Here is a 24,947-nt window from a genome sequence, read left to right as displayed (position 1 = left end):
ATCTTAAAATACACAAGTGCCCTTTGTTTTGCCTCAAATGCACAAAAGTAATGTTTTTAGTAAGGCATGTTTTATATACTAGTTATATTTCCTATTAAACTAAGGTTTAGTCCTGGCTTAAGCTAATCCCTGTCTGTGAAACCACCATTCTATTAGAGTCGATTATTTGCTATAAGATAAATTTAATGTAAGATGTGAATTAGGTGAAAGTCTCTCTTTTTAATGCTGTGCATATTTTAACCACGTATCACACAGAATAGCTGTAAAAATGTGTTTTATTGTTTCCATACATCAACTGTCAATGGCAGACACTAGGCAAAAATATCCTTCTAAAACAACCACTAACAAAGTGGCTCTACAGGGACAGGAAAAAGCACACCTGGGGGTTGTGGCCGATTTGGTTAATGAATCCTACACAACACTGTAGTTTACAAGTGACTGATGATGAATGTAGAAAAAGAAATGTTTCGTCTGTATGATGTTGCCGTAGATAGGAGGAAATGCTGGATTTGGCTAGTTTGATGATTATTTATAAGATGAAGACCTCACAGGAGTGCCCTCTGGTGTTTTAAAAAAGAATACACTGCAGGCTTTTAAGAATTGATGGTCTAGGCTAGTGGTTCTCAAACAGTTTTATAAAAATATATTAATTTATCATAAATTCTATGTAATTAAACCTCAAAAAAAGCAATGCTAATAACCAACAGTACTACATTTTGCGTAACTGAATAGGTTTTGTTTAATTCAAATTTTCAGTTTAAGAACATTTTATGTCAAACATTTCCTTTGGGCACGAATGGGTGCACTAAACACACAAAAAATTTGAGAACCACTGGTCTAGACTGTTGTAACACTAGTTTAAATAAGTATTCTTATGGAGTCCATTATATTTGTGTCATCTGATAAAACAACATTAAAAATGAAACAACATACAAAGGCAAAAACAAATACAGAGCAACATGTATTGTCTTGATATATAATGCAATGGCAAAGACTTAAAAAAATAATAATAAATACAATGACATTGACTTAACAACTATAATCTACCCTTTTGAATGAAAGGTAGTTCTTAGGTGACAGGTAGTACCTTTAATGCATCTAGGAACATGTTCTGAAATGAGAAGTTCAGCTTTTGACATATAACAGATTGTGAAGATGAACAAGAAGAGTAAATAGAATTACACTTATACAGAACTTATACAGGCTACAGTCTTAAATATACAATCACAAATACACAAACAAAATAATGAAAAGAAAAGTCTTTATAGAAATGTGTTGATTAAAGGATCTTGCTCCTTGGTCTGTAGCATTAGGGAAGAAAAATTTGTAAGTATATACCTCATATACCATCTTAGAAAAATTGTTTTCTTAGCAAACTAATCAGTGTGAACGACAAAAGCATTGAGTAATTTTGATCTGTTATTTCTTGTTAAAAAAAAACGTATCTACCATGTCCACTTGCATTTTGTCTCTGAACAAAATGTCTTGAATAACAGCGAGGGATTAAAATCCAGCAAACAATGGGAGTGTTTCAGCTGAACTAGCTATTGTCTGACACATGCAGTACCCAGACATACATGCTATGATCATGTAATATCCTTTATCAAAGACAATTTTAACAGAAAGACAGTTAAGGTGTAAAGCTTAGAGCAAGTAGCATTTTCTTAAAATATTGATAACAATACAAAATGTGTTATTTTACATTGAGATTGACAGCATTTTTTCCAGTTAAAGATTATCAATTTTCAATAAGAACAAAATTCATCTTTTTTTTTTTAAGAAAAATAGATCCAAAATACAGTGATAAGAGTGCAAAGGATATTTAGAGTTTTGTTTGCTTGCTTTTTTCTCCTTAGAAATAGTTATAAAAATAAAAAACAAAAACAAAATGCAAAAAATTAAACACTTCCTTTGAGTCTGGCTTTATGGTCAGGCATGTTCTCCCTGACCATTTTGGGCACGACCAAACTCAAGAACCTCAATGCTTTACACTTTATTTATTTTTACTTTAAGGACTTTACGTAGTGGTTCTCAACTCCGGTCCTCAAGCTCCGGTACTGTACAGGTTTTTGTTCCAACCAGGTCCTATAAAACAAATAATTTAGTTTTTAAAAATGGAGTGTTGGGTTTGAGTCTGAGGTGCACACAATGGTCATATTACCAAATGGTTAGATAAAAAAGATCCTTTCCTGTGAGGTGAGCACAACAGAAACGGCCATGCGTGTCACAGCACAGCACGCACAGAGAGACCCGAGGTTGGAACAATAACCCACAGATACGGCTGCCTTCGCCAAACCTAATCGAGGCTCTAAGAGGTCAAATGCGAAAGGCGATACTGGAAAATGATTCTAACTCAAAGAATCAACAAAAATGAAAAGAATAAAACGGCGTGTTGGATGGCGAGGAGTAATTTTACTCTTCAAATATGATACAAAAAGAGCCAATTAAGGACTAATCGAGGCCGAAGACCTTTAGGAACTGTCAAGCGATTGGCGCTTTTAACAAAGGTGCGTGTCTCCCAGCTACGAGTCTAGCCCCCTAATTCTTCTACTGGGATGACTGTGAGTTGGGGTTGTCATTTTTGCTCTCCTGGCTGGAGGGGGCTTTGCTGTTCCAGGGGCTGTTGGTGCCCAGGGCTGGGGAACTGTTGAAACTGTCCTCGTCGTCGATGCCATTGGCCGCATCAAACTGTGTGTTCTCCAGCCGCGTGATCAGTCGCTCATCCTCGTCCCCGAACTCCCCTCCCATCAGAGTGGGCTCTCCCACCACCATCACATCCTGCAGGGGACAGGAAGGGGCGCAAACATTATCGCCGCAACCCGGGGGGTGCTCCGTTGGGGACGCGGTGGCTTTCTACACCACGTCGAGGGAGAAGACCTCCACTATTCTGCCCACTATAAGACACTTGTGCCCAAATCATGAAGCCCAGCACAGTTCACCAGCCACAGGAACTTAAACCTACAGGAAGTGCTGTGTGTGTGAAAAGGCTAAGTTCAGTCATTGGGGAACCGTGTTGAAAACTAAATAGCCCTGCCACAGTGAAAAGATCAGCGGTGGGCATCCCGGATCCTTGAGTGCTGCACGGGTTTATTCCACCTCGGGTCTCAAGTATTGGCTGTGTCTCTGGAGCTCAAAACACCCAACAGGCTTTAACAGACTTGACATAAACCACAAAACTCACAGACCTGCGGCCCAAAAGGACCAGGGACTGCCCAGCATTGGATCATGTCCACTTGTCTCTAAAATTGGGTCTGTCTTGCTATTTTTACTTGTATTTTAAAAAGACCAATTAAAAAGTTTCTCTTGCTCCCACCCACCACCTATCTCCCATAGCTTGTGTATAGTTGTAAACAGACATCAAAATGAGATGCTTACAGGTACCTGGCTGGAAAGCGCAAAGCCGCCGCCGCCTGGACTTTTCTTTTTACTGTTGCTGTTGTTATTGTTGCCCCCTCCCGAACTCATGGTGCTGCCACCGGACATTTTTCGTTTCCTTCGTTTGCTGGGGGCTTGTCTCGCAGGCTCAGCTGGTACGAGAGAGGAGATGGTTATTTGAGAAACTTTGGTTGAAATATGGTTGGATGTCTGGTCTGGTAAAAGTCACCTGATGCTCAGCTGGTGGGGCCACCATCCTCTGCCACTTCTGAAACAGACAGGTTTTGAGGCAGTCTCGTGGGCTGAGACTGTACGTCTTGTGTCTTGACATCAGCTCCTGCATGGGCTCCAGGATTACACAAAGCTAGAGACAAAACCAACAAATGAAAAAGGATTTTTTTGACAAATAGACAATTCACAAAATAAAAGAACAGATAAGGGTAGCCATCGCAGCTGGATAGGTTTTCTTATTTGTACTGATGTAAAAAGAACTTACTCGGAGGTAGTTCAGGGTAGAGTTAGATAATCCACATCTTGTGATGTTTTTTGATAGCTGGTCAAGCATTTGAGGGTCTTGGGACTGTTGGAAGATAAAAAAAGGTGTACATGTGATTTATGCTCAAAAAGATGAATAAGCTGAATTTACAATGACATCATTGCTTTAATGCTACAACTGCATAATGCTTTTACACTCAAGAGTTTAGTTCTCTATTAAACAATACCATTATATTAACATCAAAAAGGAATTTCTTAGTATAAAGTTCAAAAAAAGACAACGCCCTACACAAGGCTGGAATTAGCAACAAGAGAGTATGAATGAAGTCTGTACATTAAAGGGATAGTTCACCCAAAAATGAAAATAAAGTCATTAATGACTCACCCTCATGTCGTAAGACCTCCATTGATCTTCAGAACACAGTTTAAGATGTTTTATATTCATTGTAAATCTACGTACGATATACTGTCCATTAGAGATCGACCGATACTCATTTTTTTAAACCGATGCCAATAACAAATATTTGGATGCTTGTGTGCCCGATAACCGATATGCTGAACCGATTTTTATTTACTGTTATACTTCTGTTTTTGACATAATAATTACTACAACACTACTGAACTGAACAAACCCTTATAATAATAATCATCATCACAATCACTCCCTCTTTGCATACAAAGTAATAAATAGAGGGGTCTGAAAGAGTGAAGAATAATATTAATTTAATGAATAATGTAGAAACTATATTCCCAATACATGGACCAAACACCCCTATCATTTCGTCAGAAATGGACTGATCCAAAGGTCGCGCTGCGGTTGGCAGCGGGAGAGAGAGAAAAGTATAGCGGAGTTGGCTGCTTGTTATACATAGTTTATAGAGTAAAACAGGTGGATTAAGTGCCTTTTTTGGAATAATATGGTTGTTTTGACCAGCAACATGTAGCCTTCAGCAGTAAAACAAGTAGTTAGCAAAGAGGTTTTACAAATAATATCACTGACTGGAATACTTCATTCAGGAAAGTAACAAACAAAACGGCTTATACATCACTGAATTTTTTTTAACTGGTAATGTTATTTGATGTCAGAATAATTAATATTTTGTTGTTATAGCTTATGAAATGGCTGTTGACAGCGCTGTTATCTATGCATTTACTCACGCATTAACTGTATCAAACTGTGACCGCTTGCGGAGGTAATAAATAATTAATTCATATCCACAGACATTTATATAGATATTTTAGCAAAATAATGTTTATCTGGTAAATATTAATATAACTTAGGGTAAATCTTGTTAAAAGCTTCAGCCTTCAAACCCGGTAAGTGAACAGCGCGTGATTTTGTGAGTTCGTCTCTATTCTTGGACAAACTGCATACATTGCTTTTAATATATCAACTTATTTAACATAACATACATTAATGCACAAATAAGATGTGTTATAAATGCCTCAGATGCAAAGTAAGTATACTCAAAGTCCTTTTAATGAAGTCGCGTCACTCCGCCGTCATATTTGCTGTGCACGCTGCTGCTGCTGCTGTGAGCTCCTCTCCTCAGATGCGTCCAGCGCGCAATTCTCAATTCTCTCGTTTATCGGTCAATCCGATATCACAAACCCGATATCCGATCATCGGAAAATGCTCAAATATCGGGGAAAATATCGGAAAACAGATATATCGGTCGATCTCTACTGTCCATATCCAACAAAATAATAAAAACATCATCAAAGTAGTCCATGTGACATCATGGGGTAAGTTAGAATGTGTTGAAGCATCGAAAATACATTTTGGTCCAAAAATAACAAAAATTCCGACTTTATTCAGCATTGTCTTCTCTTCCGCGTCTGTTGTTAAGCACATGCGCGAGACTAAAGTCACGTGACTGCAGTGACGCGGATGACGTGTTATCCTCAGACATGTTTGCGAAATTTTTTTTTTTCAAACGTACAGCGTGCCTCTCCCTTAGACTATAAATGAAGCCCGGGTGCACAAAAAAAAAAACAGCTGGGGCGCACCAGATAACATGTCAGCCGCGTCATACTTCATCCGTGTCACTGCAGTCACGTGACATTAGTCTTGCGCATGCGCTTCACAACAGATGCGGAAGAGAAGACAATGCTAAATAAAGTCGTAATATTTGTTCTTTTTGGACCAAAATTTATTTTTGATGCTTCAACACATTCTAACTGACCCACTGATGTCACATTGACTACTTTGATGATGTTGTTTACACCTTCTGGACATGGACAGTATACTGTACGTAGATTTTCAATGAAGGGTCAACAAGCTCTTGGACTAAATCTACAACATCTTAAACTGTGTTCCGAAGATGAACGGAGGTCTTACGAGTTTGAAATGACATGAGGGTGAAATTAATGACATTATTTTCATTTTTGGGTGAACTATACCTTTAAGTGGTTTGGGGTGAATTACTTCCAGATGTTTAACATTACAGTTTGGATATCAGAAGCAGTCAGTAAACAATGACGAATAACTCACATGCATTGCTAGGATGCTCCTTGGCACAACCTCTCTGTGCTGTCTGATACTGAAGTGCCACGTCTTTATACGCATCATGTCATCAAACATGAACTCCAGGTACAACCTGCCCTCCACACACACCTGCAGGGATAAAAGCACTTAACATAAAAGCAACAACATGTGCAGTGCCTCCTTATGTACATTCAATTTGATGACTTGGTGTTGTTCTTATTGCAGAGCTTATTTCATGGAAACATTTTGATTTTCATGTAAGATTGCAATAAGAGTTGATGTAAGCCTCATCTGACACCACATTCATTTTGGAAAAGAAATGAATGGGCAACACATAGAGGCTAAAATTGACTAATAAATCACACAAAGTAAAGATTCATTTCTGACTTTTATGCTTATATATGATTTGCAACTCTGGCCAAAGCATTTATTGTAAAATCTCCTGAATGGGGTCTAGCAAACCCTAATACAACATCCCATCCTTTGAACCAACTAGATGTTCAGACAACCAATCCACTAAACACCGAAAATGTATGATTGTTCATACAAAACCAGCTAAAAAAGCCTCTATACTATAAAACTACATATAAAAGCAGAGGAAGATGATACCTGTGTGAACATGGGTTTGCCATTCTGTGTAACCATGGTGCACTGATCACAATCCAGGGACACAAAGTTATTGTGGAAAGATTCCTTGGGATGTTTCAGCACATAGAAGAGCTCTGTGGCCCCACCCTCGAAAATACTTCGGAAGTATCGTGGAATCAACGTCCTACCGATAGCTGGAAATAGGAAAAATAGGAAACCTTGTTTTATCAAGCCTATATTTTATCACATAATTCACAATCAATAATATAAGCTGTAATTATGACTTCAGAAAAGTCAATTAACTACCACAAAATTAACTAATATAACAACTTGCTTATTTGACTTGAATCAAATGCACAAGCAGTTACTTAGCACCTGAATAGCAAAGTGATGTCATATATAACGATTAGCTGTTTTCATATACCTATTGGTTATATGTTGTCTACTTTTTGTCTTTAAATGTGTTTTTTTTATATTGCACGTGTGTTAGCTGTTTGTATGCCATAATACAGCTTGCATAAATAAATGACCCAGTTGAAAAGAGAACATTACTATATCGTTTAGGTCCATCTTCCAGGCAGAATGTGATAGTCAACATTGCGTCATCTTCAAAAAACTCCGTAGTGAACGCATCCCACCACAGATTGTCACAGTCCTGCTGAGAAAAGCATTTAAAAAAATCATTTTAACTATGACCTTAACTAAGATTTGCATGTGCGTAAACAAAAATCACATGCAAACTATATTCCACATATCAGAGAAAGATGTTCTTTTGAAATTATTCAAATAAGTGAAACATAAGTCAAAATGTTGCTGCTAAAATGTGCTTCCTACCTCTGTCCAATTCTGTAGCCTTTTGTTAAGCTCAAATATTCTGTAGTCTGTTTGATTCCCATACGGTGTGTGCCTTCTGTAACATGACATGTGTTCACATATTAAATATGCAATAATAAGCATGTAATTACTTAATACATAAAAAATATAACATTCAATAGGAGGACCGATAGGGTGAAATAATAAATCTAAAGTATTTATTTGTCTCCAAGAAAATATGCAGATATTATAAGTAAACAGAATATAAAAAAGCAGTGCAGAAATGCAAATAGGTTTACATGTTTAGGGTTTATTCTTCTCAAATAGTACACACATTTCTTTACAGACATATGCTCACCCTATTCCAGGTTCCATGTAAGAGGGGGGATACATTGGTGTTGGTCTGCAAAATATGATACATTATGAGACTATATTGGCATAACCATAGACATTATGAGTATATCTACAATATTACAGTCAATTCCATTTGCAGTGTCAGCACAGTGAACACATCTGGCTGCTCAAAATAACAGGTAATGTTTTACAAAAGCTAAATGCCCATGGCTAATGCCTACAAGTTGAGTACACAGCTTTCAGTATGCGACCCTGTGATCGCAATTTTTTTAAGTCTTACCCCACATCTCTATCCAGCATTGCGCCTGGGTGAAATGGAGGGAAGGCACTGCCGTTGGGAGGCTCCTTTGGGGAGTACAGCTTGAACGACTTGGACGAACAGCCTATGATACAAAAGACGAGAAAACAGTCAATTTAAAAAGACAGTATATTTATAAAATTACAGCCTAAAAATATACACAAATAAAGCCTATATACACAAATACACTGGCTTTTAAACATATCTGCATTTAGAGCAAAGTTGCAGGTATATAAAAAACAATACATACATCCATTATTTACACAGATTGTTGATAATAATTATCAATTTTATTAAAAAAATATAGCAATATTATTAAATATGAAAATTTAAAGCATGCTTTAAATTTAAATAGGTAAACTACGTTAATACAGTGCAATTAAACTTTTATACACGTTAATAAGGGCCACTGGTAAACTAACTTGCCCTGGCTGTTCGAGGTCTGCACATTTGTGCTAAGCTAACACCTTACGCATTTCACGATTAAATCCCCTAAACCACTATTTCCATAATCAGGTTTGAATTTACATCAAGTTCCGTTTTTTAATTGTTTTTCAAGACTTAAATGTTTGATGATCTGACATTAACGACTAACTCGCTAGCATAGCTTAGCTAAGCCAGGCTGCTCTCGCGACACCAGACAGGCAAGGCCCAGCACAGGCTGTCGCTGACAATCCATCACCATAGCGACACAATTCAATGCATTTCCTTCTGTTCTTGACAACTAAATGTTGCAATTATGCACCGTTGCACCTTGCTTAAGTTTTATCCGCACCTGGAGAAATACACGCAGTAAATCGACGACCTCGGTCCTCCTCGATAATATCCCGGTGTGTCGATAGTATCCTCGCTGTTTTTAAAGCGAGGAGGGCAGTAACATCAGCTTTACCCCTTTAAAACCATTGCGCTGTGCAGACGGCCACCACAGTACTGGAAGTTGTAGATGTTTTTAAAAGTGAACCCGACTCGATGGGATAAAGAAGAAAAGTGCCCGTGCGACCCTTTGTTCTTGCACGCGAACAATGGCACAAGCCCGTCTTTCTACGTGTGCAACCCCCCTGCTGGAGCATCAATCCTTCAACTAAACCAAAGGCACCCCTCCCCCATACTACTGCCCTGCCTCCCTTCTGCCATTTACTAAATACAGATAAGATCGAAATACGGGTGTAAATGTAACGTGGAAAAAAAGACAAAACAGTCCTCCACCACGAAGTTCAACTTTAGGAACCTATAATGTTACTTTTGTTTAAGCACATGACTTGAACCAATTAAAATCATTGCTAAAGCAAGGTCAATTTGTTCACGTTAATCAACGTCACACTGCATAGCTTACGTTCAATATTGATGAACAACTAAGCCATACAACTAATTACTGCACACAAGAATAGCTTTCATTGGCACAGCACAAAAAATAAGAAGGTCTTTTTAGCCAATTGTCCATAAACCCTCAGCTTAATCTCCAGGGGCTCAGTCTACTCTTAAAGATAATTCCACCTCTAATAAAACAAGCTATAATCAAGATTTGGATGGAAGGTGGATCTTGTGCCAATTTGTGCCAATATAGAAAGAAAGTTTCACTGGTTTCAGTTCTGTGGCAATAAATAAAGAATTTATGATGCTGATGCGTACTCTTCCCATGACCCCACAGCATGTTTTTTTTTACAAAGACAGAATGATCGTTTAACATTTTCCTCTATTGCATTTACATTTCATTTGCAATACAGTTTGCACAAAGTGATTTACAGTGCATTCAGGACAATACCAGGGTATTTTGTCCAGAATTTGTCCCGGGATCATGTGATTTTGGTTTATTTACACACCATACATTCTCACTAAAACACATCACTTACGGCATTGTTCCTGTCATTTGTTCACACAGTGTTCCAGGAATACTATGGCAATTGAGTGTCGCAGGGATGATATATTTTTGTAGCCTAAACCGGAAATTAGCAGGACACTGGTCCCTCAGCAAAAAGCCTATACATTTTTCCCATAGACTTTTGGATTATTGCAAAAAATAGGCTCTGTGTTTAACCAACATTTTGTCCAACAAAATAAGCTTTACAGACAAACATAACTTTTATGAATTGTAATTTACTAGAAATGAAAAGCTACACCTTTTTTTTTTTGCGAACTACACCTTGGTCTCTCTGCATCAATGTCATCACCACCAAACTTCCGACAGCTCTTTCAAACTTTATTAAACACATTTAAAGACATGTTTCCTCATAAGAAAATACACTGTGGATAAATCTTTGTTGGGAATTGTGCTTATGTTGCATTGTTTTTGAGGTCTTCATGCGTGATTACGTTTAAAGTCCCCAACAAAGTCTGTAGTGTCATGTACCAACATGGGGAAAAGTCAAGAGTAAGGGTATTCTCTGTTGTAGAATAAGGGTGCGTGCAGCCGTGCACACCAAAGCGTGGTTGAAACGTGGCTGAAAATGTCAGGCAGACGCCGACTGCCAGCTTTTTTCAGCTAAGCGATATGGCTGCTATGATAGTTCGGCTTTGTTTATCAGTCCTTGAAGGATGTGCCGATTGGTTGTGCCCCTCCTCCACTGTGATTGGATGGCCGAGTAAGAAGTGACATTGACGAGCTGAGTGTTACAGTAGAAAATAATACGTTTACAGCCTGGTACAAAAAGTGTTTTTGGTCTGTATAGCTAATTTTGCCTTTCATGACAACTGTGAGGGGGGTGAATTGTTTTGTAACTCATCCCTTTAAATTATATTAAGCCTTAAACTTCTGCATAATTAAGGGCGTGGCCACTTGAGTAAGGGGTGAACGGCCACTGCTGTCACTAGAATCGAGCTAAGCGGGCGTGGTTTTCAGCAACCAGCCACCTCAGCTTCACCCATGTCCCGCCTCTTAACCCATTTTCGGTTTCCGCGAGTGATTCGCGGAAAACCGTCTACAGTCTATGGTTACACCAAAAGTTCAATATCAACTCTCGGCACTCAGCATTGAGCGTGGACAAAACGCAGAGTGTCGTTGCTCAGCGTGGACAAAACCCGCCAGCTGCTGGCGTTTTTTTAATTTGCGGCACTTCTGAACAATTGAAAACATATGCCGGCATAAACGCTTTGGTGTGCATGCTACCTAAAAGGTAAAAATATCTTGGGCTTATGTTAACCCAAAATCTTATTTAAGGAGTTTAACCATAATCCTTTCAAAAAACTTCAGGATGACTTAAAGGGGCCATGGCACAAGACTTTTTTAAGATGTCAAATAAATCTTTGAGCACATATGTGAAGTTTTAGCGCAAAATACCATATAGATAATTTATTATAGCATGTTAAAATTGCCACTTTGTATGTGTAAGCAAAAATGTGCCGTTTTGGGTGTGTCCTTTAAAATGCAAATGATCTGATGAAATTCAAACGCTGATCACAATGATGGTGGTTTGTTGCAATTAAATCTCAATTGTGCTTTTCTCTGCACTAAATGGCAGTGCTGTGGTTGGATAGTGCAGATTAAGGGGTGGTATTATTATAATAAGAGCTCCTTATGACATCATAAGGAGAACCAAATTTCAACGAACTATTTTTTCATGTGCTTGTAGAGAATGGTTTACCAAAACTAAGTTTCTGGGTTGATCTTTTTCACATTTTCTAGGTTGATAGAAGCACTGGGGACCCAATCATAGCACTTAAACATGAAAAAAATCAGATTTTCATGCCATGGCCCTTTTAACTGAAATTGCTAAAATGCTAACTTGCTTCTGGGTTTTGCCTACAAAAATACGTCATCTCTGCAGCACCCTCTATGCTAGGTCCCTTTCCCGGGAGAGATCACAGGATAAATTCTAGGATGTTTTTGCCTTCACACATTTTTACTTTGGACACTCACCACTTTTCTGGGATCAATGTGCTGTGTGAAAGAAGTTACATTACATGTTCCAGAAAATCACTGGCAGTGTGAATGGACCGAAATCAAAGATGCCGGGACAAATCTCGGACACATTATCCGTTTATCTTATGCATAATCTTATGTGTGGGAATTGTACTCACAACCTCTGCGTTGCTAACAGAATGCTCTACCAACTGGGTGCAGGCCTACTAAATGTTTTCCAGTGTTCTTTCCCCAGTATTTTTCATGGTATTAAAGGAGTAGTCCACCCCAAAATTGGGGTCCATTGACTTTTCATAGTAGGAATGATAAATAAAATAATAATAATAATTACTATGGTCAATGGGGGTAAATAATAAGTCAATGGGGTAAAAATTCTGTCATCAATAACTCATTCTCAGGTACAAAACATTTCTTCTGGGACAACATGAAAGTGAGTAAATTAACACCTAACCTAATTACTGCATATCAGCAATAAGTCATCTGAACCAAAATGACATAACTTTGTCAAAAATGACATAACCAGTAACTGTGCAAGAGAATTTTATATTAGTCACAGTACACAGTGATTTCACAACTGCCTGTAGGTCACTTCTAGGCACGTGTCAGACCACTTTAAATAAACCCATCAACACATACAGATAAACTGGAACACCATTGCCCTCTGGTGTCAAGAATGGGTACACAACCCAGACCACAGGACTGCAGCCCAAACCCAACAAAGCAAGCAAGAGCCAACAATCACAAATATATATTTCTATATCATAATAATATAAAATCATAATAAATATATTTTTTAAAGGATAAAAGGATGGTTATATAAATTAGTGGGTATGATAATGAAGATAGTTATCTGAGCATGAGCATATTTACAAAGAGCATGAAGATGTAAGGGTCTAATAAGCTGCTATTTCAATACATTATGTGTCTATGTCAACATGAAATCCTGTTCATGTTGTGACTGTGGTGACTTATTTTTTAATGGCAATGGATATTCAATGGATTAAACTACTCTCTAAAAAAATATTGCGTTGTTTTTAACCCAGTGCTGGGTAACTATTGGACAGAACACATTTTTGGGTTAAAATGGCCCAAATAATGTTTCAACATTGTTGATTAACAATAACCCAGCAGTTGGGTAAAAACAACCCATTATTTGGGTCATTTTAACACAGAAATGTTTATGATTAAAGAGACACTCGCGTTTGCCAGACACTCGCATAATCTCATCCCTAATCAGAGTTTACTGTTAAAGGTGCAGTGTGTAATTTTTAGAAGAATCTCTTGACATAAATGCAAAATATTATACAAAACTATATGATCAGTTGTGTATAAAGACCTTTCATAATGAACCGGTATGTGTTTATTACCTTAGAACGAGACCTTTTTGTCTACATGCACCGAGGGTCCCCTTGCATGGAGGTCGCCATTTTGTGCCGCCATTTTTCTACGGAAGCCCTTAACGGACAATTTTTTTTACTAAGTTGTCTCCGACGATGACATGTTTGTCTGGTGGCGGCTACCATAGCTTATCTGTGTGTTTCAAAAGCGAGGGGTGAGCAGTGGACTAAGCCATTGGTTGCAATTCTTGACCTCACCACCAGATGCAGCTAAAATTTACACACTGCACATTTAAGGGAGTGTCTTTCGTGTATTTTGTGAACGTGAGCGTCTCTTTTATCATGAACAGTTTTAACGTGTGTGCAGCAGACACTTATTTTGAAAAAACACGTGATGCACATGGTTAACATGATGCAACAAACACATATTTTGAAAACACGAGCAACACACATGACACTCCAAACACATATTTTGAATTTGCACCCCTCGGATGAGCAGTCACGAGCCGCCACTGACTTTTATTCAATTGCCTTTCCAACCTCAGTGACATCAGCGGAAATAGACAATAGTTTTACGGGGAAAGAAAGTTAATACATTTTAGTTAAAAATTTTATTTGGAATAGCATGCATTGGTGAATCATTCTCAATAAGACTAGAAATATGCATTAGGAAAGTAATCAGGGTCAGTTTTCATTTCGCGTTGACTTAAATGTATGACAAGATTATAGCTAGCCTATATGTTCGGGGGGGTTAGTGAATTCATGAGCTTTATAAAGTTTTATGGAGCTTTATAAATGTTCTTCGGCAGCAGTGAAGCTATTCCCATTTTAAACAATCCACTCGGGCACGGCTGATGAAATTTCTCTCCCTGATGAGGCCCCTGCTTGGCTCTTAGGGCTCCGGGGCTCTTTGTCATCCCATTGCCTCATCTCTCCCAAACACAAGTGAAGGAGGATCCATGTGCCTCATGCTCACCCAGCCTGCTCGCAGCTACACGGCTGGGGGAGCGCGATAATGCGCTGGCAACAGACAACATATGTGAGAGTCATACTAACTACTAAGGAGGACTGACTGCAGTACAAATCATATATAATAGCTGTCCTCACTCATAGAAACATAAAGGAAAGCAATTGAATGCGCTTTCTGCAACTGACATGCCGAGTTTAATCAAACTCTAGTTTGAGATATCCGCATGCTATACATGCAGAGATGTACATATTTGCTATATTCCTTTAAAACATAGACATTAGTAAACAATATATAAATGAATTATAAATATTTTTTAAATGTATGTAAGGAGAAATGTTAGTGCAACTTGGGTTTTATTCAAAAAACAAAATACGTTTTTAAATAAGCTTTACATTAATGCAAAGAAATTTCAGGTGGTTTCAACCCAAGGTTTGGTGTCATATTGACATTTTCTAGGTTATTTAGACCCAATGGATTAGACTCAGCATTTTTAAACTGCAGAGTTAATGCAGAATTAATGTGCAGTTTGTTTGTTTATAGTTTTGATTTAACACATCAAATATTTGCATTAAACACAAATTAGCTGAAATAAATGTATAAGAATGTTTAAAAACTAAGTTCTAATGCAACTCATGAATTAAAAATCTGACCTAGCTTTAGAAATGACTCATGTTAACAAAAGCAATGGACATACTTTAAAAGCCGCCTTTAGCACTAATACAAAACAGATGAGGATGTTCTGGGGTGGCCCAGCAGGGAACCACTTCTTCAGTCTTTTATGCATCCAGTGCTCTACAGGTGACTCCCATTTCTTTTATTACAAACCCCTCATTACTGCCGAAAAGTCTTACACAAATTAGATTCCCAGAGACATAAGCTGGATGAACCCATTAGTGGATTAAATTGGCTGTTTTTCCAAGCATCTCTTTGATATCTTTAAGCCATTAAATCACCAGAAAACAAATTGCAATGCTGTAAGTGGGAACAAGATATCTGAAATTTCTAAATATATGTATTCTGCAGTTTAGTAGTGTTTAGGATCTGTACTAGCAATGCCCTATCACCACTGAGCCAAACACTTAACCTCAAATCACTCCCAGTAGGATTGTGACTGTAATAAAGATACTGTAAGTCACTTTGGATATGAAAGTGTCTGCTTAATGACTAATAACTAACTGTGGTAAATGTCGACTTTGTTGGCTAACATTCTGTGCCATCAACCAAAAGTGTCAGACCTCAAAAAACAGCGGCAGTATTACTTGATGAGAATGCAGAGGAAAATCAATAAGCCGTAAAACACACAGGAAAATACATTTGCTGTCACTGGGCATATAAATCAGCTCAGGGACATTACGTGTTGCCACGTATAGAGTTCAGGTACAGGGGCGAATGTGTGGGGTCTGCTGTAAGCAGAATCAGTGTGTTTCCATTGGCAACAGCAACCGCAGGGTTAGGTCATCATGGAAGACTATTGTGGTCTCAGAGAAGGACACACGAAGTTGAAAGGGAAATATCATACAGAGGGAAACATCTGATTCCTGTCTTCTTTCGTACACCCCTCTCTTAATCCTTAATTTATGTCATATAAAACAAAGCACAGTGCTTAATTACAATATAAGCACCTCATTATTATCGGAACAAAATGTTTACTTTTTTACTGTTGTAATGTTGTTACTTTTTTAAAATGTTTACATTGCATACCCATGTAAAGGATCCTGACAAAGTATATGGTGTTGTAAATGCTTGCCAAGTTGCTGTTATGGTGTATTACACTAAATACATTGCTATGTGGTTGCCAGGCTGTTGTAAGTGGTTTCTAGGTTGTTGACCCAAGTCTAGAGCACAGCCTCTTTCTGTGATACTGGTCACTAGATCTGGCTCGGGTTTGGGAGATGGAAAGCAGCATAAATTAAAGTGTCAGTCATCATGTCTACAGCACAAACAGCATGACAGGTTGCATGTCAAATCTTGAACTTTAACAACCTGGGGCAAAAATCAACATTTATTCTAAATAAATAAATAATCTTTTTTTGTAAAAACGTTATAGGGTTGCAAATAAATTATAATATTAAATTATTATAATAAAATATTAAAATTAAATTATAATATGAAGTGAAAAATAATGTTACTTATGAAAATATTAAACATTTTAATGTTTTTTTGTTTTGTTTTTTTTGATGAAAATGTTATAGTGCTTTAATTTCAACCTGATCTCAGAGTATTTTGCAAGTTGTCTCATTCATATGAAGTTGTATGACGTGAATCATACAAATTTGTACAATTATTTAGTGCTGCCTCACGATTAGTCGCGACTAATCGTTTGCAGAATAAAAGTTTTTGTTTACATAATACACTCACCTAAAGGATTATTAGGAACACTTGTTCAATTTCTCATTAATGCAATGGTGTAATGGTGTGGAGGATGTTTTCTTGGCACACTTTAGGCCCCTCAGTGCCAATTGGGCGTCATTTAAATGCCACTGCCTACATGAGCATTGTTTCTGACCATGTCCATCCCTGTATGACCACCATGTACCCATCCTCTGATGGCTTCTTTCAGCAGGATAATGCACCATGTCACAAAGCTTGAATCATTTCAAATTGGTTTCTTGAACATGACAATGAGTTGACTGTACTAAAATGGCCCCCACTGTCACTAGATCCCAACCCAATAGAGCATCTTTGGCATGTGGTGGAACGGGAGCTTCGTGCCCTGGATGTGCATCCCAAAAATCTCCATCAACTGCAAGATGCTATCCTATCAATATGGGCCAACATTTCTAAAGAATGCTTTCAGCACCTTGTTGAATCAATGCCACGTAGAATTAAGTCAGTTCTGAAGGCAAAAGGGGGTCAAACACAGGATTAGTATGGTGTTCCTAATAATCCTTTAGGTGAGTGTATATGCGTTTAATAATTATGTTTATATAAATACACACACATACATGTATAATTTAAAGAAAAAAATATATTTATATAATAAATATTTATATTTATATATATAATATAGAAAATGTTTGAATATGGTCATACGAATTAATACAAATTATCCACCACATACAAATTTTGTAGTGGATAATTTTAACATTGTTTATTTTTGCATCCGACAAACAAAATACCAAAATATATGCCTAAAATATGCTTTATTTATCTTTTTTTAATTGATAATAAAATATTATGACAATTTTATAGTAATGTGCCAATTTAAAGATCCATTCCTGTTAGATATACATTCTGGGTTGTTAAATATATGAATAAAAATGTAAAAAAACATTTATGTTAGTAAAATAACATCCTTTCTGCTCATACACTGCATTGATTCCTACTATAGTGGAGATTTGTGACGCTGGTAAATGCCAGCTCTCATCTAATATTCCCTCACTATCACTGACACAATGAGCAGCAACATCCTAATGTTGCCAGTGGCTGACAAGTTGAGGGGAGCTGATTTTCTGCACAGGAAGCCATTTTGTTCTAGCTCTGTGAAATGAGACAGATCTGTGCGGCTCTGGAGCAACGGGTAGGGGGGGATGGTGTGCATGCGCGCACACACACAAAACATGCCACGCACAGGCATTACCAATCCAGCAGGGAAACTGTAAATCAGTACAGCTTTTTGACTTGACAGGCACACCCTACCCTCGTTCTTTGCTCATATGTCCGTTGTGCAACTTGAAACAGGCAGGCTTTGTTAGGTTGCTATTTTAGCTTTGCTTAAAGTCGTTTCCTTTGAATCGAGGGGCCATGTGACTTTCTGCGTGAGGTAACAGAGCACATGCTGACATTGAGCGTGTGGGTGAGAGGTGCATTCAAGAGCTGTTTGAGCAAAGTGGATGGAGCTTTTAGCACCAGCGACCGTGCAAATAGCTCATGTTTAAAAGCTTCGGTATGGGTTGTTATCTTGTTCAAACAAAGCTATAAAAGAGGCCATTAAGAAGAAGCAATCCATGCTCAGCAATATCCACGAATCCAGACGGAAAGATCACCGCAGCACTATACGTGCAGCCCACATGAGCGTAGGAATGTAAACAAACCAGACTTCAAATAAAACCTGTGTCAGGAGGAGGGGCATGTGCTGTAAGCAAAGATAGGGAGGTTGCGTCGTGACAGACGTGAACATCACAGACAGGCATTATGGTGCTCCTCTGCCTTTACGAAACGGCACAGAGAGACCCCACACAAAGGCAGTCGTCGCTTTCATTTCAAGCCTGTCTCCTTCTTCACTGCTTCTCTCTTTCCCGCCTCTCTCCGCAAAAAAAAGGAAAGCAATCAGGACACACGTCTGTGGAAATTTCCATGACTACGCTCCTAAAAATGTACCCTTGTGACTTGATTTTAAACAAATGTTATATGCCAAATTTTGGCTTGTTTATCAGTGGGGTTGCCAGAGAGGTTTTCATGGCTGGCTCTTGTGCTGAGATAAAAATCTTTCTTTTGAGCGTCTGAAGAAACTGCTTGCCTTGGGTTTAAGACAAGAAACAATTCCCACACCGGTTCAAACTTGCCTTTCCTCTAAAACCTTGTTTTTAATCTGCAATCGCATCGAAGGAGAGGACGGACATTACGTGGCTTATCATTCTGAATATTTTGAAGCAAAACTACTTGGAAACGTCTATACACTGAACATATGGACTCTATTAAAAACATATCTGGGTGGTGATCCAGTGACTACCTTGTGAGAGAGATGTGGGGAAAGACCAGGTCAGAAACAAGGGTTCCTGTGTCTGCACGTGTAAATTAGTCTTCTCTATTTAGGTACTGGCGCACATCGGTCTCCACAGCAAAGTCAACACAAGCTGTTTCACAGCGGACCAAAGTCCAACCTTCTCAGTTCTTTTTTTTACCACACTCGATCTGCTATAGATGATAGTTATAAGTCCAACAGGTCTGAGCAGTATTTTAACCTACAGAAACCTAGATCTCTATAATTCAGTTGGCCGATTTGGATGTTCCACCAAAAGGCAAATATACAGGAAAAACAGCTTTTATACCCTCCTTTAACGGTATTGCACAACATCTCACAAGGTACAGTAAAGTATGACATTTCATGTTGTCATCGATCAAAACAGAAAGTTCATTACATGTAATGATTTTAAGATATCCTATAGGGATAGATCAGCAGCGAAGTGTCATTGATTGAAACAATCAGCCAAGGCCCAAGGTGCTAAAAAGATGGCTACACAAAGGGCATGGTTAACTCAAAAACTATAAATGAATTATGCATTTGACTAAAATCTACAAGTATTCTAATAATAACAGGGACAAGAATCAGATGTTTCCATCTCTATGACATTTCCCCTTCAACTTAGTGTGTCCCGCCCTGAGACCACAACCGTCTCCCATGACCCAACCCTGCGGTTGAGTTGCCAATGGAAACACAGACCCCACAGATTCACCCCTGTACCCGAACTCTGTACATGATGTAGGCAACACCTAGTGCCATAAAAGTCTTTGCACATCCAGGGATAAAGCTTTTGATTTCACATGCCTTAAGCATGCAATGTAGACAACTGCGCTGGGCGGTAGTGAAAGTCCATTTCAGTTATACACTTCCTTGCAACTGGCACAAATAATGAAGCATGCTTCCAGGAAGCGTACAAGAAGGAAAACAAGAAAATGCTTTCTGAATTTGTAAAAGATAAAATTGCAAAATGTCCAGCTTAAGTAAAACCTTGTTCTACTATGCAAAGTACTTTAAGATGTGCGAACGAGGGCTGACGTCACACCAGAAGGAACGCGCTCTGCACAGCTATTTAAACCAGTCAGAGAGGCTATTCAGGTCACGGTAATGTCCAGGAAGTGGCTGCTATGAGTTCACTTACAAATTTCTTGTACTTATGGCTTAGTACACTAATAAACGTCTACAACAAATAGCTCTACAGAAATGCAATGCTTATACCCTCTTCAGTTTTATAAACAGACTACAGTGCACAAAGCAGCATATGACCTACAGTAAGTGGTGCACGCCAGATACGAGATCTTCCAGGTAGCCCTCACTATTTCAAAATCACCCCCCTCCCCAAAACACCCATGCTGTTTCGCAACTCCTGCCTGTCCAGAAGCTCACCATGCGGAAGAGATTAGAGCGCTTACCTGGGCAAGCACAACCTCCAACAGACATCTTCTCACATGTTTGGCACTGCTCTTAATGAAACGGTGTTGTTCAGTCCACGCACTGTGAGCATGGGCTTCTTCTGAGAAATAGAAAGGGGTGGGGAGTCAGCAGGAGGAGGGCACAAAAATAAAAATGTAGAAACAAGAGCTCAGCGAGAAGCAGGAAGTAGGAATTACACTCCTGCTCGACACTGCGCCCAGGTTCATTAATATGCAAATTGCAATACTTGTGGGAGGGTGAAAATATGAGAGTGAGACAGAGAGTATGTGTGTGTGTGACATAGAAGAGGACCGGGGGGGTAAAAGTGGTCAAAGTGACCTGTGAGGCAGATTTTAGATCATGCTGTCCATGTGATGCTGTTCTTTTCTCTGTGAATGTATTGCCTATTTTCGCCTTGTGCTGCTAACGGAGATAAACACAGGCAGTCGGAGCCCAGAGGCACGGAGTCATTACTGCCTAGTGGAGCTAGGACACACTACATAAACACACACAGGCAGACACACACACACGTACAGCCTGCCCTCCTGAAGCTCCCTGGGGTCTGCTGCACAGCTCACCCCTGCCAGAGTGAGACGCACACTTTGTCTGCAGCGTGACTGATCTCCGTTCATGTCTTTTTATAGCTTGTCTTCTGTTCTGTGATTGAATCGTGCAATGCAGTAGCATCTCCTGTGCGTTATTATAACATGGTATTTACATAATACCCAATAGTATCTCTATCAAGAGTGTACACGGTTACTGGGAACTGTGCTGACAAGAAAATGGTTTTGTTACAGACAGTTTATATTAAAAATGCAAAGCCTACCTGGAGCACCCGGACAGCTTAGCAAGTAGTACGCCAGGGAGTCTAATTTCGTCGAGGAACAAGTGCGTAAAACTGCCTCAGCAATTCAATAAACACTAAGTCACCTCGAATGTAGAAGTTATTGCCTATTACTTCAACATTAAGAGAAATCCTGCAGATGGGCTTTGTCGCATTCTTTCCTCCCTCCCTATTTGGAGCTCAAAGTCACACACTTATTGGCTTCTCTCGGTCCCAGAGGACATGGAGAGGTCCACATGGCACCCGCTCTGCGATCGATCCAACGCCTCCCTCGCTTTCTCTTCTCAAAGCCTCTCCCCCGAGTGGGCTGTGCTTTTAACCACCAAATCTCACACACCACTGGTCCTTCACTGCCCCTGTCAAACCGTCTGACAACTCCGGAGGGGTTGAGAACAACCCCTTGATTTCACAGACTCTCATCCGGCGTATCTAGGGGAACGGGGCTGTTTCATCATACTCCTGTTGATACATGTCACCTGTCACTCAAAATCAATACGCTGACATGAAGACAACACTTTCCACATGCGCATGAATGAGCAGCCGATCAAACGTAAAATCTAACACATTTTTCTCAAGCTAGGACACAAAGGACTTTTAAGAATTTACATTTAGCAGACTTATAGCTTTTATCCAAACCGACATTTTACATTCACTTCAAACCCATGACCTTTTGCTGCAAGCGCAATGGTTGACCAGCTGAGCTACAAGATCTACTACTAATAAACTCCTCATTTGATTTACTTTCTTTAGTTAAAAGGACCTGTGTGAGCGAAGAACAAAGAGAGCCACTCCAGGGAGAATAATTTCACATGGAGAGGTTTCTCCACGCTGCTCTTGAGGCTTCGAAGGAAATGGCTTTTTGTTTTTAGAGCTACAGATTGGCTTTGAAGCCATAAGCCTCGAGAGATTCTCTTCACCACAGACCGCACAATCAGGTCTCTCTCTTTCATTTTCAGTCACACATTCACACGCTCCCACTCGCAGCTCCACTGAAAACAAAGATGATCCCTCCTCTGTCCTTCCTGCACACTCTCTCTGACAAACGGCATTGTTCAACACTGGATGTTTACCTGCATGTGCTGACACACACACGCGCTCACCTTCCCTCGGAGTCACAACGGTCTTCTTGCTGTAGCCGTACTGTCGAGAAACAACAGAGAGATGCAGGATCCATAATCAAGTCTTAATCCAGTTAACAGCATGAAAACAAAACCCAAACCATTCAGATTGACAGCACTCACAGTTCAAGTGTGCGCAGTCAAAACCGCATGCAAATGAATGCAATCAAGATCACATTGTTCGGTCACAATTGCCTCACCACGTTTTACCTCTTCAGGGTCTGCGCTGTTTGTGGCAGTCGAAGCTCTGTGTATTGATGTTCTGGAGCTGGGTCAATTAGCCCTAAAAAGCATGGACAGAGAGATAGAAAGAAAGAAAGAGAGAGAGAGAATTTAGAGGAAGAGGCGGGAGAGAGCGCACGGATCCGCTGGAATAAATATGACGCAGAGCCAGAGCAACTTCTCCAGCCTGCTGTACCCAGCGAGGGCACTGTCACCATGGCAACGGCAGAGCAGTGATAGCTCGCCGGGGCACACAAGGCACGGCATTATTCTGTCTCTCACTCACTGGAAATACACAGTTCCACTCAGGCAGGCAGGCAAGCACGTAGGCAGGAGAACGGACGGGCGGGCGGGCAGACAGGCGCCTTGTATTCAATTAACTCTTCTGGTCCTGGGGCCTGAGAGCCCGGCCACCTGTGACTCGCTACAAATACAGACACTGTTTAATGCAAAGATTATTTGAAACGTTTCCAAGTGGGTCACAGATCAGCATCTGGAGATTAATACCTGCAGACTTGTTTTGAGAAAAAGCAAACCTTGTCAGATTAAGTTTAGTGCAGTTTTAATGATCTCTCAGGATGCCAGAAGCAACCTCCCTCTTAAACTTCCAATGTTCCATTGTCTCACACATAATGAGTCAGATGTTATTCAAATCAGCTGATCTGAGTGGAGATCAAATGCAATGGGAGTTTTATTAACAATGGAAACAAGGAGTCAAGGTTTGGCTAGTCTCATGTGGATAGACCTTGGCAAAAGGTCTCGTCCATATTGCTCTTATCTTGCCCTGATTAGACATAAAGAGAGTAAAACATAAACAAGCACAGTTGTTTTATGTGCTATAGACTAGGTTGAAACAAGTCAAATGTGACACGGTCTGTGAAATCCAGCCTGTTTTAGATTATAACTATTTTAATCTAACTCATTGCTTTCAATCTTTGACATGCACTGCAAAAAATGACTTTCTTACTTAGCATTTTTGTCTTGCTTTCAGTAGAAATATCCAAAAATTCTCAAATCAAGATGCATTTTCTTGATGAGCAAATGACCTAAGAAAAATAGTTTTTAGACAAAAATATACAATTTGAGTTCATTTGTGCTTAAAACAAGCAAAAATATCTGCCAATGGGGTGGGGAAAAAAAATCTTGAAATAAGATAACTTTTTTCTTAAACACTTACGGTAATTCAAGAAAAATTTTCTCACCCCATTGGCAGATATTTTTGCTTGTTTTTTAAAAGATATAATTTAAGTTTAATTAACTTAAATTATAAATATTTTTGTCTAAAAACTAGACTTATTTTCTTAGGTCATTTTGCTCATTAAGAAAATGCATCCTAATTTAAGAATATTTGTACTGAAAACAAGACAAAAAAATATTAAGTAAGAAAGTCATTTTTTGCAGTGTGGCCGTACTCAGTCAATATTAATAGTTATATTTTCCCAAAATGCTTCTGTATAGCCAATGGTAGAGCATTGCATTGCATTAGCAGTGCAAAAGGTTATAGGTTCGAACCCAGGGAACAAACAAACTGATTAAAAAATAATGATCTGCAAGTCGCTTTGGATAAAAGCATAAATAAATGGTCTTTACATGATGTAGGATGTCTTTATTTTAAAAATGTCTTGATCTGAATTTTCACAGGCAGGGTGGAAGAGTCCTCACAAACAGTTATCCTCAAAATACTGCGGAAAATAACAAAATGTGTGTACACGTCCTGAGGTTATGTCAAGTCAGCCAATCAGATTAGAGATTGCCAAAGATAGAGATCAATGCAAATGCATCAGGTCAATGAACAGACTGTGGGTGGCCTGTGGTAGGTCATGAGGCTGGTTATCAATTGTTTATTTCACCATCATTATGCCCCTATACACAATACGTTTCTAAACAATTTAAAGCACTCTGTCTGGGACAAAACGTGAACAATCTAACCTTGATATATTTAATTTTAACTTAGTAAGCCATGTCAAACATTGAAATCAATGACTGAAATCAAATATTGATTCACCTAATTTAATCATTTGATTATGAGACTGGGATTTAATAGGCAGGGTCACAATACATAACATCATGTTTCCCACATTATTGATCATTTTAA

The 24,947-nt window shown here is 39.0% G+C and overlaps 1 protein-coding gene and 1 non-coding gene across 2 annotated transcripts; both read right to left on the bottom strand.

Annotated features, from left to right (window-relative positions):
• Window positions 1–257: 257 nt before the first annotated feature.
• Window positions 258–21,904, bottom strand: ldb1a (LIM domain binding 1a). Its single transcript, XM_073873311.1, is given in 12 exon segments — window positions 258–2,778; window positions 3,376–3,544; window positions 3,546–3,739; window positions 3,872–3,955; window positions 6,365–6,487; window positions 6,968–7,140; window positions 7,499–7,601; window positions 7,781–7,856; window positions 8,118–8,162; window positions 8,394–8,496; window positions 20,668–20,768; window positions 21,495–21,904. Coding segments are annotated over 11 exon segments (1,329 nt in total). The 5' UTR covers window positions 20,696–20,768; window positions 21,495–21,904; the 3' UTR covers window positions 258–2,547.
• LOC129416880 (small nucleolar RNA SNORA13) lies at window positions 6,567–6,701 on the bottom strand. Its single transcript, XR_008635610.1, has one exon. It is a non-coding gene; the product is annotated as a small nucleolar RNA SNORA13 (small nucleolar RNA).
• Window positions 21,905–24,947: the final 3,043 nt, after the last annotated feature.

The sequence above is a fragment of the Misgurnus anguillicaudatus genome, chromosome 11 (assembly GCF_027580225.2).
Source record: "Misgurnus anguillicaudatus chromosome 11, ASM2758022v2, whole genome shotgun sequence".
Taxonomy (NCBI): domain Eukaryota; kingdom Metazoa; phylum Chordata; class Actinopteri; order Cypriniformes; family Cobitidae; genus Misgurnus; species Misgurnus anguillicaudatus.
The sequence above is the reverse complement of the archived record's forward strand: the minus strand, read 5'-3'. Positions and strand labels throughout refer to the sequence as shown.